The 17,098-nt window shown below is 35.4% G+C and overlaps 1 protein-coding gene across 1 annotated transcript in view; it reads left to right on the forward strand.

Annotated features, from left to right (window-relative positions):
* Positions 1-5,861: 5,861 nt before the first annotated feature.
* Positions 5,862-17,098, forward strand: part of cyth3b (cytohesin 3b) — a 36,180-nt gene continuing 24,943 nt past the window's right edge. Inside the window, exon 1 of the mRNA XM_042720937.1 lies at positions 5,862-6,165. Coding sequence (XP_042576871.1) covers positions 6,147-6,165 — 19 coding nt within the window. The 5' untranslated portion in view covers positions 5,862-6,146. The remainder of the gene's footprint in view (positions 6,166-17,098) is intronic.

The following is a 17,098-nucleotide window of genomic DNA, read 5'->3' on the forward strand; positions in this document are numbered from 1 at the left end:
TATACACTAAATACATTACTGAATTAAATATAAATTAAATTATAACAGTTTCTAATAATAATAATAATGATTTAAATAAGTAGAGGAAAGGAGATTAAACGTCTTTAATAGTATCACCAAAACATTTTTCAGATTGTTTCAGGAATCTGCAACATTTTATTATTAATTTAATGAGAAAATTTAAGTAAATTTCCATTAAGGAAGCAAGTTTGAAAACGTCTGTTTATGGATTTAAAAAGAAAGAACATGAGAATAGATTCCACTGACTTAGAATTGGTTGGAAGTGTCAGTAATAGCAAAAATATATTTTAAAGGAAGGACAGGGTAATAATATCTCATACACTGTTTAGAACCAAAGCTTGGAACAATGATGAATCTTTGAATCTTTTTTTCATCTTCCTCACCGTTGTTATTTTATATATATTTTTGTTAATACCTTATTTATTTATTTATTTGACTGTACCTTTAAAAACAATTTAGCTCTTAAAGCACAGATCAGATTAGCATATTCTGAATTTAAATGTGCAGTAAGTTATTTTTTACCTCATGAAATTTTTACAGAAATAAACAGCGCTGTTTATAATGATGTCCATTCACACAATACAAAACTCCATCCACATCTCTGTAACACAATTATATGAAACGTTTACCTGCTGAATAAATACTACAATACTATCTGACTGTATAGTGCATTTATTATGGCATCAGTAACCAAAAAATGTGTGCTTTAGTTTTGTATGATGCTGAATCCACGACACTAAATATAACAAGGTCCAATAAACCGGGAGATTTAAAAAAAATAAAAATAAAATGCTTTACAGTACATTCACATCTATTTTAAACGCATTTCAGTGAAGTTTTAACCATATAATGATGCAGTTACAGCAATTGTTGAATCCATCATCCGAACCTTGAACTAAGCACAAGAAAAAAAATTAATCCTTTAACAACTTTAATCTGTATAGCCAAGTAAAGGACCATAAATAGTAAACACTGATTGTTGTCTGGTGAATTTAGGGTTTTTAAGTAACTATTTATTGGGAAAAAATACCTCTGACTAGACTTTCTGTTACTCAGAAAAAAAGGTAGGTGAGTTTAAGACTTGACTCTGAGCTTTCCTCATCCAGTAAGTTCAGCAGCGTTTGTTTGATAGCAGGCTAGTTTAAAATACTGTTACCAAGGCAACTGCCTAATTCTTTGCATGTCAACCCCCCTCCACACATACAGGATTTTCCCTGCACACTTGAAAAAAAAAGAGGATTTACAGATGAGGATTTGCTCACTGAAATGTTTTAATGGAGTTAACTAAAACGGACTGTTTACAACAGAGAAGACAAATCAGCAAATGCATTCAATTTTTGCATATTTTGACCATCTTTCAGAAATAAACTGAGCATTTTTAACAAGGTCAGGCTTAGCAGCATGCAAGTACATCCTTAGGGCTACGCATTATACATTTGCTGTGTATGGATGTGTAATGATTGACCTTCAAATTGAAAAGGAATTGTGACAATGAATCAAACGATAGCCTACAGGAAATGTCTAATTGGAGCAAGCGATGCTTTCTAATAGTCTGTTTGAAGCTTTGATGTTGTGCGCATATAACATGGCCATGACACATTTATTACACCAGAGGCATTTATGATTTTTTTTCATTTTAATATTTCTTTGCTAAAATTAGCAGTTTTTGGAAATTTTTCCCATTTGCTATATTTCAGCCAATGCATTCATGTAAAAACAAGCATAGTGCTAAAATAGTCCTAACTGTGAATTTGCAGTAAATTCACAGTAAACCCAAACCCCCCCCCCCAAAAAAAAAAAAATATATATATATATTTTGAATAAGTAGCCGAATTACTTTGAGACTGCAAAAAGAGTAAGTTCTATATAGTATGAATGTGTGTAGAATGAATGCAGTCTACTATTGTCCCGTAGCCTCATGGGATAGTAACGTATCCCTTGTAAGCACAATTCAGAATCACGCCGGAAGTAGTAGGTCATCCTGGTACTTTTTGACGATTCTTGTATGACTACTGTGAATTCAGACATAGCCTACATATTCTGTCACATACTGTTTTTTGCCTACTATATAGTAGTGAAGTATGCAATCTTGGCTGCAGCTTTTGTGTTTAATGGACAGACCACTTATGATTCACTCTGTATTATCAGCCTGTGTTATCATAGTGATTATCAGTACATTTTAATATGCAATAAAGCAGGTTTTAGTAGTCAAAGTATATATTATTTTTACATCACTCAATAAAATATACAGTAATAAGTTGTAAATTAAACAAATGCATGCACCCTGATGAAGAGATTATATATAATGAGACCTAGGCACTACTGTGATTAAACTTTACATAACACTTAGATTTAAATGGAAAGGAATAATGATAGAGAAATATGTGTGCATGCTGATTTTAATCCCAATAAACAGGTATGTAAACATCTTACTTAAGACTGTATTCTGATAATTGAGGGGAAAAAAATCACATTATTGGTGCACATGTAAACACAGTATTTTTTTATACAGTGAATAGCAGACAGCGGCTGCCAGGTTTTACAACAGCGTCATGTAATAGATCAATAAAAGTAAAAGGACAAAAACAATGTAGAATCCCACACAGTCTCCCCCGGCAATCACAGACCTCTCCAATCATGTGTCCACAGGCACTTCATGTGAATTTACTCTAGTTTAGTCTGCAGTGGAAGGAATGTGACAGTATGTATGACCACCAGTATTATCCACGCAGGATGTCCCATTTCTCTGACCCCCTTGTGCCCCTTTCCCCAACCTTCAGGAACTATAAATCCACAGGATGCACGCTCTTCCCCTGGCCTGTTCTTCTCTGGAGAATTAGTCTGAGAACAGTCTTAGTATGGGCTGGTTGCAGATTTTATATATATATATATATATATATGCAGACCAATATGAGTTTGTATGATATTCTTGATCCCTAATTATATATCTTCTGATTATGGATTGTACCAAATGAAATCTGATTGTATAAGCATACCCTTTCTCCGCAAAACACATTATTTGAGGCATCATTCCTGTCTGTAGCACAAACAGCGAGGGACAAGTTACGCACAGATTCAGCGTGGTTGGGTGTGTTGAGGTGCTGGGGTGAGGGGTGACCCGACTGAAGACACTGGAGCAGATGAAAACGTGTTTGTCTGACTGCTCAATCAGGCCACATGAACTCAGTCAGCGTGCCCCAACTGGAGCCATATTCTGCCAGACATGTGCTGCCCGAGGGCGGCAGCCTCTGGTGCAGAGCACGCTGGGAAATATTCAACCCGCCACATGCTTAATGCATGCTTACATGCCATTACTAAATGTAATCATGATGTACGTTTGGAACAAAACATGTCTTGACAGACATGTAGATGATTCTAATCAAAATATGACATGTGACTTCCAGTGAGAAGCTAAAGTACGAATGATAACATGAGCATTGAGCAACTCGTGCAGAGTGCAGCTAATGCAATTAGTATGCTGCAATCAGTCATGCACCACTCCACCTAAAGCCTCTCAAACCGACCAATGGGAGAAACAGACAGTTGTTCCGGATTTATGTTTTTGACCATATTTGTGCAGCAAAGATTACGCATATGACCTATTTTCAGTCTGCAGCTTTGATATATTCAAATCAGGGCTTGTGCTCCAAACTCTGGCTGAAAGAGTGTCCCACGCAAGGAAAACTGGGAAAACAGAGTGTTTCCTGCACTGCGTTAGACATCTGCTCCCAGAACAGGAAATACTCCCCCAAAACCTGAGGCTCCCTCAAGTCCTCATTCACACACATTCATTATAACTCCCACTCTGTCCACCAACACACATTTTTTCACACTCTCGAGACTGGAAGTTTTTTAGTAGGAACTGGCAGTGATGATTTTGTTAAAAATGTCTATACAGGGCAGGAAAACAAATATTGATCCATCGCTATTGTTGAAGATTAAAATGCAATCTGTGTAATGGTGCTGTCCTTCTTCTTCTCATCATATCTGCTTCTACTTCACATGTTGATTTGTGAATATTAAAGAAGAAAATTTCATGAGGCCGAGAAATAAACGGCTAACTTCATTCTTGAGGAGTTTGGTAATGTGTATAAAGAGAGCAGCTCTTTTCGTCTGAGAGGCCGGCGTGCCGTAATTGAATCCATGTGTCGGAGAAACGCAAGCACAGTGTTGTGAACGTCCACACCATCAGCCCCTTCAGACATTTTTCATCACCCGTTATATGAGAGATACGTCTTTCCTGAGTTTTATTTTCCTCACTGTAAGAGAATAACATTCTCCTCTCAGCTGTAATGAGGAATGTTTTCCAATCTGATTCACTTCACCCTCGTGTGCTGTTTTCTCAGTCAGTTTTAGGTCTGTATAAAAGAGTTGCAACATTCTTTTTATTGCTGTTATTTTGTTGCTTTTAGTCCATCTTTGTTACTTTTAAGGCCATCCCACCTGTAAGAATACTATAGTAATTTATAGTAAATACTATAGTGTTTTTGAACCATACTATAGTAAAGTGTATTATATTGTAGTATTTACAACACTTTGTTAATGAATGCTACAGCATACTGTAGTATTAAACTGATAAACTGTGATAAATACTGTAGTATACTTTAGTTTTGAATACAGTAAACTTTAGTGTTTTGTAGTATAATATATAGTTGTAGAAAACTTAGTACAGGGTAAACTGCAACAAACTAATTCAAGTACTTTACTATAGTATGGTTCAAAAACACTATAGTATTTACTATAAATTAGGCCTATATACTATATTTATTCATGTGGGAATTGGTATGCTACTGTACTCCCAAACTGTATCAGCATTAAAAAGAATCTTTAAAAATCTTGTATCTTTAAAAATCTTGTTCGAATGTGATAATGTAATAAAATGATTATTAATTTAAATTTGGTCATGTTTTTTCTTTATTCCTATAATAGGCTACACTTTAGAGGCCCCACTTTTTTTTTTCTTTTTGGTTTTGTTGCGAATAAATAATTATTACATGTACACTTGTATAAGTGGCCTATGCGAGTTTTATAGTGCATTAAAATCCACTAGCATTTCTGTTTCCCTCAGTATCAGAGCTACACTACAATGAATGAAGGGATAAACGAGTTGTACTAAAGTGAAGGTTTGGCTTATGAATATTAATTACGCTTTGCGATGTCTGTCCTGATTGGCTGAAAGGAAAGCGTTTGTAGGGTGAAGAATTGTATATTTCTTATATCTTGTATATAAGGTAATTACTTTATTTTTTATCTCTTTTAATGTATTACGTATCTTATTTTCTGCTTTGCATCTGTGCGTACGTGTCGTGTTTGTTAATATTATATGTGACATTCTGCGTATCCAGTTCATGTATAATCTGTTGCACCTTCGCATATTTTATGTGTATATATGTCTACATAATTTAGAATGTATACATACTGTGTATAATGTTTATTGCTAACTGTAAGTATGTACAAACTGTTTATAATATGTAGTGATAACTGTAAGTAGCTATGTCTAATAGTACACTGTGTGTATAATGCACATTGTCATCTGTTATGGTTTATATCACATTGTCATCTGTTATGGTTTATATGTATTTTTTTTTTTTTCACTGTCTGGAGCACGCTCCCAAGAATTTCACTCACTAAGGCACATGTGCTGTGGTGATGTGACAATAAAAGTATTTGATTTGATGTAAACAATTAAGAGGTCATGAATATTAAGAACCGGCTTCAAGTCGGTTACCAAGCAACGTCAGCATTACCTAATTAATATTCATGCAGCAAGCCTTTGTCTTAGTAGGATTGGTAAATTCGCGTGTAAGGGGCGGGGCGGGTGTGATGACGTGTGACGGTCGCTGCGAAACACAGATGCCTGTGTGTCTCGAGCGCTTATTCCGCTGGATGTTATTGATCCAAGCCACCGAGAAGGGCTGTATCCCCCATTCGTGCAGAAATACATCGGGTCACGGATTTAAAGGAGGACTGAGATACAATATCAGTTTATGCCGTTTAACATTCCGCATAAAACAGGAGCTGTTTGTAAATACAGCATATCCTAAAGCCCTCATTATAAAGCATACATCTGTGTCTGGAGCGCCTTCTCATCACATCATTTCATTATTTAGCATTCATCTGCAGATATGGACGAAGATAATCAAGGTAAGACCACCAGATTTATAATGCAGAAGATAAATGTGGTGTGATCATTATAAGGGTTAACCTGGCATTAAGATGTGTCATATCATTAAGATCGAAAAGCATTGCATTCATTGTTTATGTAATATATTTAGCGACAAAACGTCTAAAAAACATTAACATGATTAATTTTGTCTAATAACAAAAACACTCTTACTAGGTGTACACAGTGACATCTGTACACAGTTTTTATGCTTGTTTTTATTTTAAGGCCTAAAAAGTATGTCTATTTCTTTCAGATATTAAGATAACTTAATAACTTGTTTATATAATAAACTGCTCTGTAAAATCGTATGTTTAGAGAGCAGCACACCGCTCATAACCGTAAAGCTCCAAGACTTTATATAGCAAATAAAATCTCATATAATCTTAATATAATCTACAGTTTGTTTCATTCTCAGAAGTGAACTGCATATCTGAGACTGGATCAGCAGGTTAAGCACTGCTCTTTTTTTTCCAGTCAAATTAGAAACTTCAACGGCTGAAGGTGCAAAGATCAGACTGCATGGGATGACCTACATGCCAGTTTGCCAGTGTTTGTTAAGAGAGACTGTGAGCTGATATGTCTATTGATTTAATTTAGTCAACAGAATATTCCCCAAGCTCCTGCTTTTCAATAGGACACATATATCATAAAGCAGAGCTATATGGTTGAGTGATGCATTAATGGTGGATTAATCTACTCAAATTTAGTCAGATATTTAAGGACATCTGTTGACAAAATGGAGTATTTGAACTGTATTTGAACATTTTTTTTTTTTTTTTTTTTGGAGAAAATATTAGTGATGTTTGCCTATTAATAATAATAATTATTATTTTATTTAATTTGATTCTTTTGAGAACTGGATGAGAACAAAACTTGTCTTCCGAAGAGCTGCTTTATAGCTGAATCGAATTTGTTTCATAATTTGAATTAAGAGATGGTCTTCTCACTATAATTAGCATATTTAAAGCATATGCTCAACATAACCCTTCCCCAGAATGCTGTGGGTTCACGCTGCGGACCAGCTAACAGTCAGACTGTTGGAGTGTTGTGACAGTGGTTTGGTGGTTCTGTCAGAGAAGCGTGCTGTAGGCTCATCTGAAGTGGAGCAGCAGGCAGACTGGATTAGACTCAGGGAGAGCTGGTCTATTCCATGCTGCTGCTTCTGTCTCCACTGGGGTCCCTGCTGGGGGACAGTAATCAATGCTGTGGTCCACTGTGGGAGATCCCACTCTGAGCCCACCTTGTCCTTGTCACATGCGCACGACTATGAATTATGATTGCTGAAAGTGAGACTCAACTGAAAATAGCAATGAAAGAATGTTTTCATGAATCACCAACAAAATAGGGTCTCTTAGCAAACATGTGAGCTAATGTATAGGATGTTAACCTTTTTTCATGTTAGAAACACTGATTAACAACATGAATAAACTGTACAAACCCCTACAATAATTTGAGGACCAGTGTTAAATGGTTGAGGCTGTAGTGAACTCTTAAAAATAATAAGAGTAATAATAGACACTGCCAGTCAAAAAATTTAGATATGTTATATATTTAAAATTTTCTAAAAAAGAATCTTATTAGTCACAAAAACTCCACATATATTACAAAAAAAGCACAAAAAAAAGTAAGAAAGATAAATAAATATCATTACAATAAATTAAAATAACAGTTTTCTATTTGAATACATTTTAAAACGTTATTAATTCCTGTGATGCAAAACTAGTCTTCAGTGTCACATGATCCTTCAAAAATCATTCTAATATGATTTATTATCAATACTGGAAACAGCTGTGCTGCTTTTTTTGTATCCTGTGATACTTTGTTTTTTTATGATTCTTTGATGAATAAAAAGTTAAAAAGAACAGCATTTATTCCAAATAGAAATATGTTGTAAAATGTCTTTACTATCACTTTTTAAAATCAATTTAACACACCCTTGCTTAATAAAAGTATTTTTTCTTTCAAAAAAAAAAAAGAAAAAAAAAAGACAGACAGAAAGAAAGCAAAACAATTTAAACCGACCCCCATTTTTTTCCAAAAGCAGAGTAAATAGACATTTAACATTAATTAATTAGATTTTTTTGAAGAATTATTAATAATTGTCATCAAATGGATTTGTTGCTTAAATTGTCAGTTAAATTGATTATGATTTGTGCTCCTTTTCAAACCAATGAGAAACACCTTGGCGCAGTTTTGCATGGGGTCAGTTACTATTCATTTGTCATCTGATGTAGATCTGGTTATTGAGTTTTCATATGCATTCACGTTTTTCCCTGTTGAGTGAGATCCCTGAACCATGCCTATTTTTGACCTTGATGTAGCTGAAGTTGCCTTTATGCCAAAGAGATTTAAAGCCTTGCGTCAAAGTGTAGTGCTTATGCCAGCTAATGTCATAATATGACATTTGAAGTGACTCATGTCATGTTCTACTGAGTGGAATTATGGCCGGATTGTTTTATGTGGAGTACAGTAAGTCTTTGTGCTGCAGGGCATGGGGTGTTTCTCTAGGCATGATGTGTTTCATTAAGCCACATTACGTCAGCAGGGAAACCACCAGCAGAGCAACACTATGAAATAACATCATTCTGCACCTCACCCTGCAGTGATTCACATCATGGCTCTGAACACGGACTGGTTTTGAACTCATCTCTGTTGCAGGCACCAGTTTTAGGTGTGATTAAATGATGTGATAAATCATAACAAAGTTTGGCAGTACATGTATGTGTGCAATGTTAACATAGTTAAAATGTTATTTGAGCCTGACAGAAGTTCTGTGCCAAACTGTCTATTATCTAAATAAGCAGCTATTCAAAGGGCTGTTCACAAAGAATGCATTTTTCCATTCTGATTCACTGCTTTTCCATTGTTTTTCTAAGTAAACATGCACTGGACAGATATGTATGACAGTATTGCTTGAGTCTTTTGCAGCGTTTTGCATGTGAGCACAGTGTTTTTAAGATTTGCACCTTAAAACACATAGAGAGACGCATTGACGGGAATGTTCAGGAATGGTTTTTAAAAAAATTGCAGAGCAGAATGCCTCCTCCGCAAACAGTTGCCATGCCAACGTGCTTGTGTAAACAAAAGTTTGCAATACTTGCCCCACCTCCGGGGTCTTCTGATTGGTCCACTGTTTTGGAACTGACGATGAGTGATGTCAGTGTCAGTTCCAAAACAGTGGAGCAATCAGAAGATTTTGATTACAGCTGCTAGTTGGTATGGCAACAGTTTTATATGGCCCTGTCCCAAATGACACACTTCATGTGCACTTAGGGTCTTGCGGACTTACAATGGCTGCCACATGCGCATGTCCGTTAAGACTGAGAGGCCATAGGATGCCCCATTCGTCATTTTAGCTTTCCCTTTGCGGCCACTATGCAGCCACAATGCTCATTTCTGCTGAGCCCGCACTGAGGTGAGCTCCGTGGCAGACTTCTACCCAACAGTCAAAGCGGCATTAAATTATGAAAGTGTGGACTCAGAGGCAGACTGTGAGGGTTTAGGGTGTGATTTGGGACAGGGACTTTGAAGGCATGGTGGAAAAAGCACACATCTCAAAAGCGCGTCTCGAGACCCTTGCATTCTGTGCTGCACTTTTTAAAATTAAATGTTTTTTTTTACTCAATTCACTATTGCAAAAGTTTGACATTACATTGTGTGTCGCTAAGCTAATAAACAAAAATATTCTAATAAACATGCATAGACAAAATTTTGAATTTAAAATAACTTTTCAAATTGTATAGAAATATTTCAAATGTAAGATCATATTTAATATATATAGGCATTTAAATTTTTTCATAATATGTGTGATATATTATAGGCTTTATTTAAAACTATACAAAAACTTTTCTCACAAATAATTCATTTACCACACAGTGATATATTATAGGCTTTATTTAAAACTTTTTAAAAACTTTTTTCTCAAATCCTTCAGTTATTATACATGCAGTTTTCGTAGCCTTAATTTTTTGACCACATGGAATATCAGTACTTTCAAAAACTGATTTGTGACAGTGGACAACCACCTCAGATATTCAAGATATATCCTGTCCTGTATAAATATGTGTATTTTAGGCTGAAATTCTCACAATTCTCACATATTAATGCCTTATTCCGCATGACCATATTTTAGAACCCTTAATCCGACCACATACCTAAACTTAACAACTATCTTAGTAAATATTAATTAAAATATATATATATAAAAAAATTACTCTGGGAAAAAGTCATAGTTATTAAACTGCTTATTATGTTGGGAAAAAGTCATAGTTAATAGTTTGTTATTAGTTAGAACTGGTCCCCAAACTGAAGTGTGACCCCCCCCCCAAAAAAAAATAAAACTTACAATCTATTAATGAAACTCTTGACTCATCTAACTCCTGGGGTGCCTCAGGGCTCAGTTCTTGGACCACTTCTCTTCTCTGTGTACATGGTATCACTAGGCTCTGTCATTCAGAAACATGGCTTTTCATATCACTGATATGCTGATGACACTCAACTCTACCTCTAATTCCATCCTGATGATCCGATGGTAGCTGCTTGCATCTCAGCTTGTCTAACAGACATTTCTTGCTGGATGAAGGACCATCACCTTCAACTCAACCTTGCCAAGACAGAACTGCTTGTGGTTCCAGAAAACCCATAGTTTCATCACAGTTTCACCATCCAGTTAGGTACATCAACCATAACTCCTTCAAAAGCAGCCAGAAACCTTGGAGAGTTTTGATTGATGATCAGCTGACTTTCTCAGACCACATCTCTTCCATCTTAATTTGACCCTCTAACTCTAGCACTCTCTATTCAAATTCTATTCTTAAAAAAAAGAAGAAAAAACTTGCCCCTTTTAGACATGCACTCTATTCATTTACCAACTACTAAAAAAAAACCTTACTACTAAAAAAAAAAAAAAAAAAAAAAAAACAACAACAGAAAAACCTAACACTAGCTTCACTATTCTTTTTGTATTCTATCTCTTTTCTTTTTATTCATTATATGATTTTAAAAACCCTTGCTACGTGTACTATGTTGTTATAGGATTTGCGTATCAATGCTCTTTTGTTGATTTTGATTGCTTCCATTGTCCTCATTTCGGTTTTAGTAAGTCGCTTTGGATAAAAGTGTCTGCTAAATGACTAAATGTAAATGGATCTGCTTTGTTACATGATTATTTCTGCTGACATAGTCGCAAAGCATTGTGGCACTGGCTTCTTTGTGAAGGATACATACATTGCTGCCTAAACAATTTGGCCAAAACAAAGTATCTTAGAATGCAGTCTGGCAGTTCACTGGTTTTTGGAACAAAGCTGACTAAAATCCTCAGCCTTTTCATCAGCATATAATGTTAGCAAATGCAGCACGCAAGATGGCACATGGGAATAATTTGTATACCCTTCAAACTACCAATCTAAAATTTTAACCATTTAAAATGTCTAACCAATTTTAACTAGGACCTGTTGATTAAATGTCCCAAAGATTTTATAAATAGTTGGCTAATTCCTCTGACTCTAAATTAGCTCACAGTACAGGGTTAAAATTTAAGAATGCAAAAATTAGAAACACATTTGCAGAAACAATACAGCAGTTTTAGGAATTTAGGTTGGCGCAAGGAAAACTGAAGACTCTTTCACCCCCTCATAAAGGAAACCAGACTGCAGGCGAGTCTCTGGAGCATGTGGCAAAATGCATTCCAGCGAAGGAAAGCCACTCTTTTAAAGAGCAGTATTTTTCACTGATGCTGGAATGGGATGCAGGAGTGGAGGTGAAGGGGAATAGATTATGTAAGGGATCTCAAAATTGTTTAAGCCAATGAGGGATCAGGAAAAGGTGTTTCCAGTGGTCTTGGACAACAGGTTTCATTCTCTCTTTCCTCTAGCGTGGGCTTCAACTCTCCAGCATTTGTCCTCAGAAAGAGGTTATTGCACAGAGATTTGCTAGAGGAACAAAATGTTCTTTGTGGTGAGCCTTTGAGATTTACAGTTTTATCATTTGATTGTCATGTACAAAACAACCACTGACATAATTTTCTCAGTGTTTAGCAGTTCTGGCCTAAGCAAGCTTCACTAATACTCATATATAAGATTAAAGCGATAGTTCACCCAAAAATTTAAATTCCTTCATCATTTGCTAACTCTCCACTTGTTCCAAACCTGTATGAATTTCTCTCAGCTGTTGGACACAAAAGAGGATATTTTGAAGAATGTTGGTTACCAAACAGTTGACGGTAACCACAGACTTCCTTAGTATAAAAAAATACTGTGGAAGTCAAAGGCTGGACAACCTCATGGTGGACAACCTATTAATTCTTGCCTGTTTCTTGGGGAAATTTTATTTAAAGATATTTAGTCTAGCTATTCAACAGGTTTTGAATAAAGTGTAGCGTTCCGTTCATTGGTAACAATATAAACATTCATGACGCTATCTAAATTATCTCCAGGTATCAAAATTATCACTGAATTTCCTTGTTGTAAATATGCATAGGGAGGCCATTCATGTCCAATTTCCAACTAGGAAACTTGTATTTATGATAATTCCTATTAACCAATCAGAACACTCTAGCAACTGCATAGCAACAAAGTTATGACCAACTTCTAAGCACCAAGAACTGTCTTGCAACTTCATAGCAACATGGTAAAAACTAATTAATCTAGAAGTATAAACATCTAGAAATCACTCAGAAAACCTTAGCAATGACATTAACACACTGGCAACTGCATTGCAACATACTAAATACCAGTCAGAACTTCAACTGACTACATCCCTAGCAACTGCAACAGTACACCATATTAAACCAAGGTGTCACCGCTTTAATATTGTAGCACAACACAGAGTTTTGTGGCGCAATGCTTCTGACAATTTCCTCAGAAAATATAAAAATCGAGTTATTAACTGCAGGCTACTTCGTGTAATGCAATTACAATCTGTTTTGTCTGTATGCAAACGATGCTGGTTAATGATTATAGTTTGTCAATGGTTCATTAAGAACCAGAATCCTTCTTGATTCGAGCATTTCCTGTGCAAATATGTATGTGTCCATGTGCTGCTTTCCTGGGTTTATAGGGGATTTCTGTTGGCGATGCACATTTAAGAGGCTGCATCATTCAAAATTCATACAGTTTGACACACAGGTCCACAGAGATGTGTGTGTGTGTGTGTGTGTGTGTGTGTGTGTGTGTGTGTGTGTGTGTGTGTGTGTGTGTGTGTGTGTGTGTGTGTGTGTGTGTGGTCAGTCACGTGTGGCCTATATATGGGTCTCTTTATAGTACATTGTTGGTTTGATGAAGTATGCAAAAAGAACAATCCTTCATCAGCGACTTTTCAACCATTTGACAATCAGCTTTACATGATCTGCCAGACGTATGTATGTGTGCACATGTTGTCATGTGTTTGTTAAAAACTGAGAGGTCATATATGTATAGGTTATGTACTTTATAGGACTATCTAAGTGTACATACGGTAAAACTGGCCAGATTTTCATTTAAATGAAATTCTCACTAATAACTACTTGCTTACTAGCATGCATTTTACTAGCATGTTGGCTGTTTATTAGTTATACAGCACGTTAATGCCTTATAACATAACCATATTTCAGCTCCCTTAATCTCTACCCAATACCTTAACTTAACAACTACCTTACTAACTATTAATAAGCAGACAATTGGGAGTTTATTGATGGAAAAGTCGTAGTTAATAGTGAAAACTGGACCTTAAAATAAAGTGTGACCATTAGGGTGGATACAGCGAAAAAATTATAACTTAAAAATGTGCCTCATGTGGTAACATCTAAATAAATTAAATGCATTCAAATCAAAAACGTTATGTAACATTACTGAATCAACCTAAATATATTAATGAGATTACACCAATACAACTGAAATGTAAGATCACTATTTATTCACATTTGTGTCATGTCAAACTCGCATTCTGCATGCATTGAAAACAAAAGGATTATGTCTTTTAATTATACAGAGTGACCACCAAAATGACAGAGAAATGACAAAGAAATGATCATAAAACTAGTTTGTGTTAGTTGTGCACTATATCCCAAGCACTCTGAAGCCACACAGTAGCTTTGTGTCAGAATGCAAATATACTTTAAGTCGTGGCTGATAATCTTCCCTTCCAGTGAACTGAACTGAAGAAGCGGAGATCAGTGAATGGATCGTCTTTCACAAATCTAAACTTAAAATGAGTTCAACGCATTAACTGAAACTATTCATTTGCAACGATTCTTGAGTTAACAGCTCACTGGAGGTTTGGCCCTGCTTGCAACAAACCCTTAAGCTAAGAAAACCCATATTAATTATTAAAAACAAACTATTATTACTGGTCTTCTTAACTTGGGGGTTGCCTTATCTCTTCATGTTGGAATATAGCATATGGCTGGACTACTTTAATGGTGCTTTTTTTTTCTATTACAGCATTGAACTGATTAGGTGTGTCCACAATGAAATCTCCACATCAAATATGTTCTGATTGGCCGTGCATATTGGCAAATCTTACAGCAGTTTCATATTCAGTCTGGACAGACAAATTACCTAATGCTGGAATGTGTCTGATTCTGATCTAGAGTGAATGAGTTCAACAAGCCCAAACTAGCATCTCTGTGTATATTTCCCTGTGGACGTGTGGCAATTTGTAAAGTGTAGATCACATAAATTAGTTGTAAATCATATCTCTTTCAAAACGTTTTGATATGTGTAATGTGCCACCTCATCTGGTATATGCTATTGTAGCACACCATAAGTCTTGTGCTTTTTTACAAAAACTATTTCTTTGGATCTTTTCTTATAACAGAATTGACATAATGAGGTTAAGGTCAAGTGTAAAGACTGTAAGAAATACTTTTCTGTCTGCATTTATCAGAGATTAAACTACCATTGCTATAAAAGGATGTCAAAGTGTAACAAGGTTTAAAAAAATAAAATAAATAAGAAGGGACCCATAACAAATTAGACATATTCCCAGAACACGTTTAGAAATAATTCAATATTGAAAAGGCTTATGTTGTGTAAGCTATTGAGTAGTTTTTATGCTATAACCCAGGTGTTTCCAACTGCCGAACTGCTTAACGTACATAAAGCAAGTTAATATTTAAATAATTTAAAGACCTATTTGCATGTTCTGCGTGGTTGTCTGTTGCCGGTTAAGGGTTGCATACCATGCAAGTAGACAGATGAAATATCTAATCTTTCTAAAATATCTAAAGTATTTTATTTGGATTATTTATCAAAATAAATAATTGTTTTATTTGTAACATATTTATATAAAATATTTATTAATGCTATATAATAAATTTAATTAAATTTCAATTTAACTTCAACAACACACAAACACATATCTAATATTGATATTGCTGAGAATGAAGAACACTCTACTGCTAATGGAAATAGATACTTTTAAGTTAGTTCACTCTTTATAAGTTCATTTACACAACACAAGTTGCAATACAATTATTTTTTGCATTCAGTTATTCATAATAAAACCCTTAAGATATTAACATGTCAAATCGTTTTGGCAGAATATCGATGAAATTGACAAAAAATTTCAGAAATTTTTCACAAAAGACTGTATTGATAGTATTAGTTGTGTTTTGATAAGATATATAGCTATTTTAGTTTTATTCATTAATTGTGCAGCCCCATTTAATTTAATTTAATGTTATATATTCAATTTAATTAATTGTTATTTTCTTTTCAACAACACACAAACAGTTATCTCAAAACCCACCATTTGGGAAATCCTGGCATAAACTATTAAAATGTAATGGTAATTAATGAGGGCTCGGAAGTTGTCTGATATTCTGATGAAAAAAATTTTGAGGTCCAATTCTCGCCATTAACAAACCATTATCTACAACTTTTCCCTCAATAAACCCCTAATTTGCTGCTTTTTAATAGTTTGTAGGTAGTTGTTAAGTTTAAGTATTTGGTAGAATTGGAGATGTAGAATATGGTCATGCAGAATATGTGCTTTATAAGCACTAAGTACCTAATAATAGGCACGCTAATAAACAAATAGTTAATAGTGAGAATTGGTTACTATACTAAAGCATACCAAAAAACAAAATCAAATAAATGTAAATGTAACAATATGTTTCGATTTGCTGTGTAAGTGTAACATTAATTAGACGAGTTGTAAGTCATTGGGAGCCACACAGCAGCTGTTGTCCCGGAGCAACCATTTGTAACACATCAGAGGTCGCGCCTCCGATTATCTTCATTTAAACACCTCTTGACTGGCCCAGTTCTCTTCCTTTACATCTCCACAGCCGGACTTAAACTAACAACAGCCTCTCCTATAGTTTATAATTAAACCCCAACGTTCCAAGGAAATTCAGGCTAAAGGAATTGAGTTCACAAGGAATGAATAAAACACAAGTGTCAGAGCGACTGAAAAATGTCTTATGGCGCAATAAAGAGCTGCCAGGACCGGACGCTCAGTCCTCGTCGCCCACGTTTCAACCATAATAATGCAACAGAGTGATTTTGTCTTTGCATTCCCCTCTCATACAACAGAGTACACCCCCTTCCTCACATCCAGATGTGGTGTCTGGACAGACGGGGCCAGTATAAACAGGGCTGTTAGGTGTCCGGCGGCCCAGTTTGTCTCATTCATGGCTCTCTATCAGACAGCTGGATTCAAGCTCAAAACTCATTTCCTGTCTGAGTCATCACAGACCTCAGGGCATTCAGAAAGGTCTCACTGTCTCATCTTGATGCCCCATGCCACATTGCACCTCAGATTTGCCTTGATAGACAAGGAGATTTTATATTTGATTGGATTCATTCCACAGAAGGAGATGAGAGATGAAATCCTGATGATAATCTGGATTTAATGGTGTCACTCAGAAATATTATCATCATTCAAAGCCACTGTATTTAAAAGATTAAAATTTGAGCCACAGCAAGTTTA

Source organism: Cyprinus carpio, chromosome B3, assembly GCF_018340385.1.
Source record: "Cyprinus carpio isolate SPL01 chromosome B3, ASM1834038v1, whole genome shotgun sequence".
Taxonomy (NCBI): domain Eukaryota; kingdom Metazoa; phylum Chordata; class Actinopteri; order Cypriniformes; family Cyprinidae; genus Cyprinus; species Cyprinus carpio.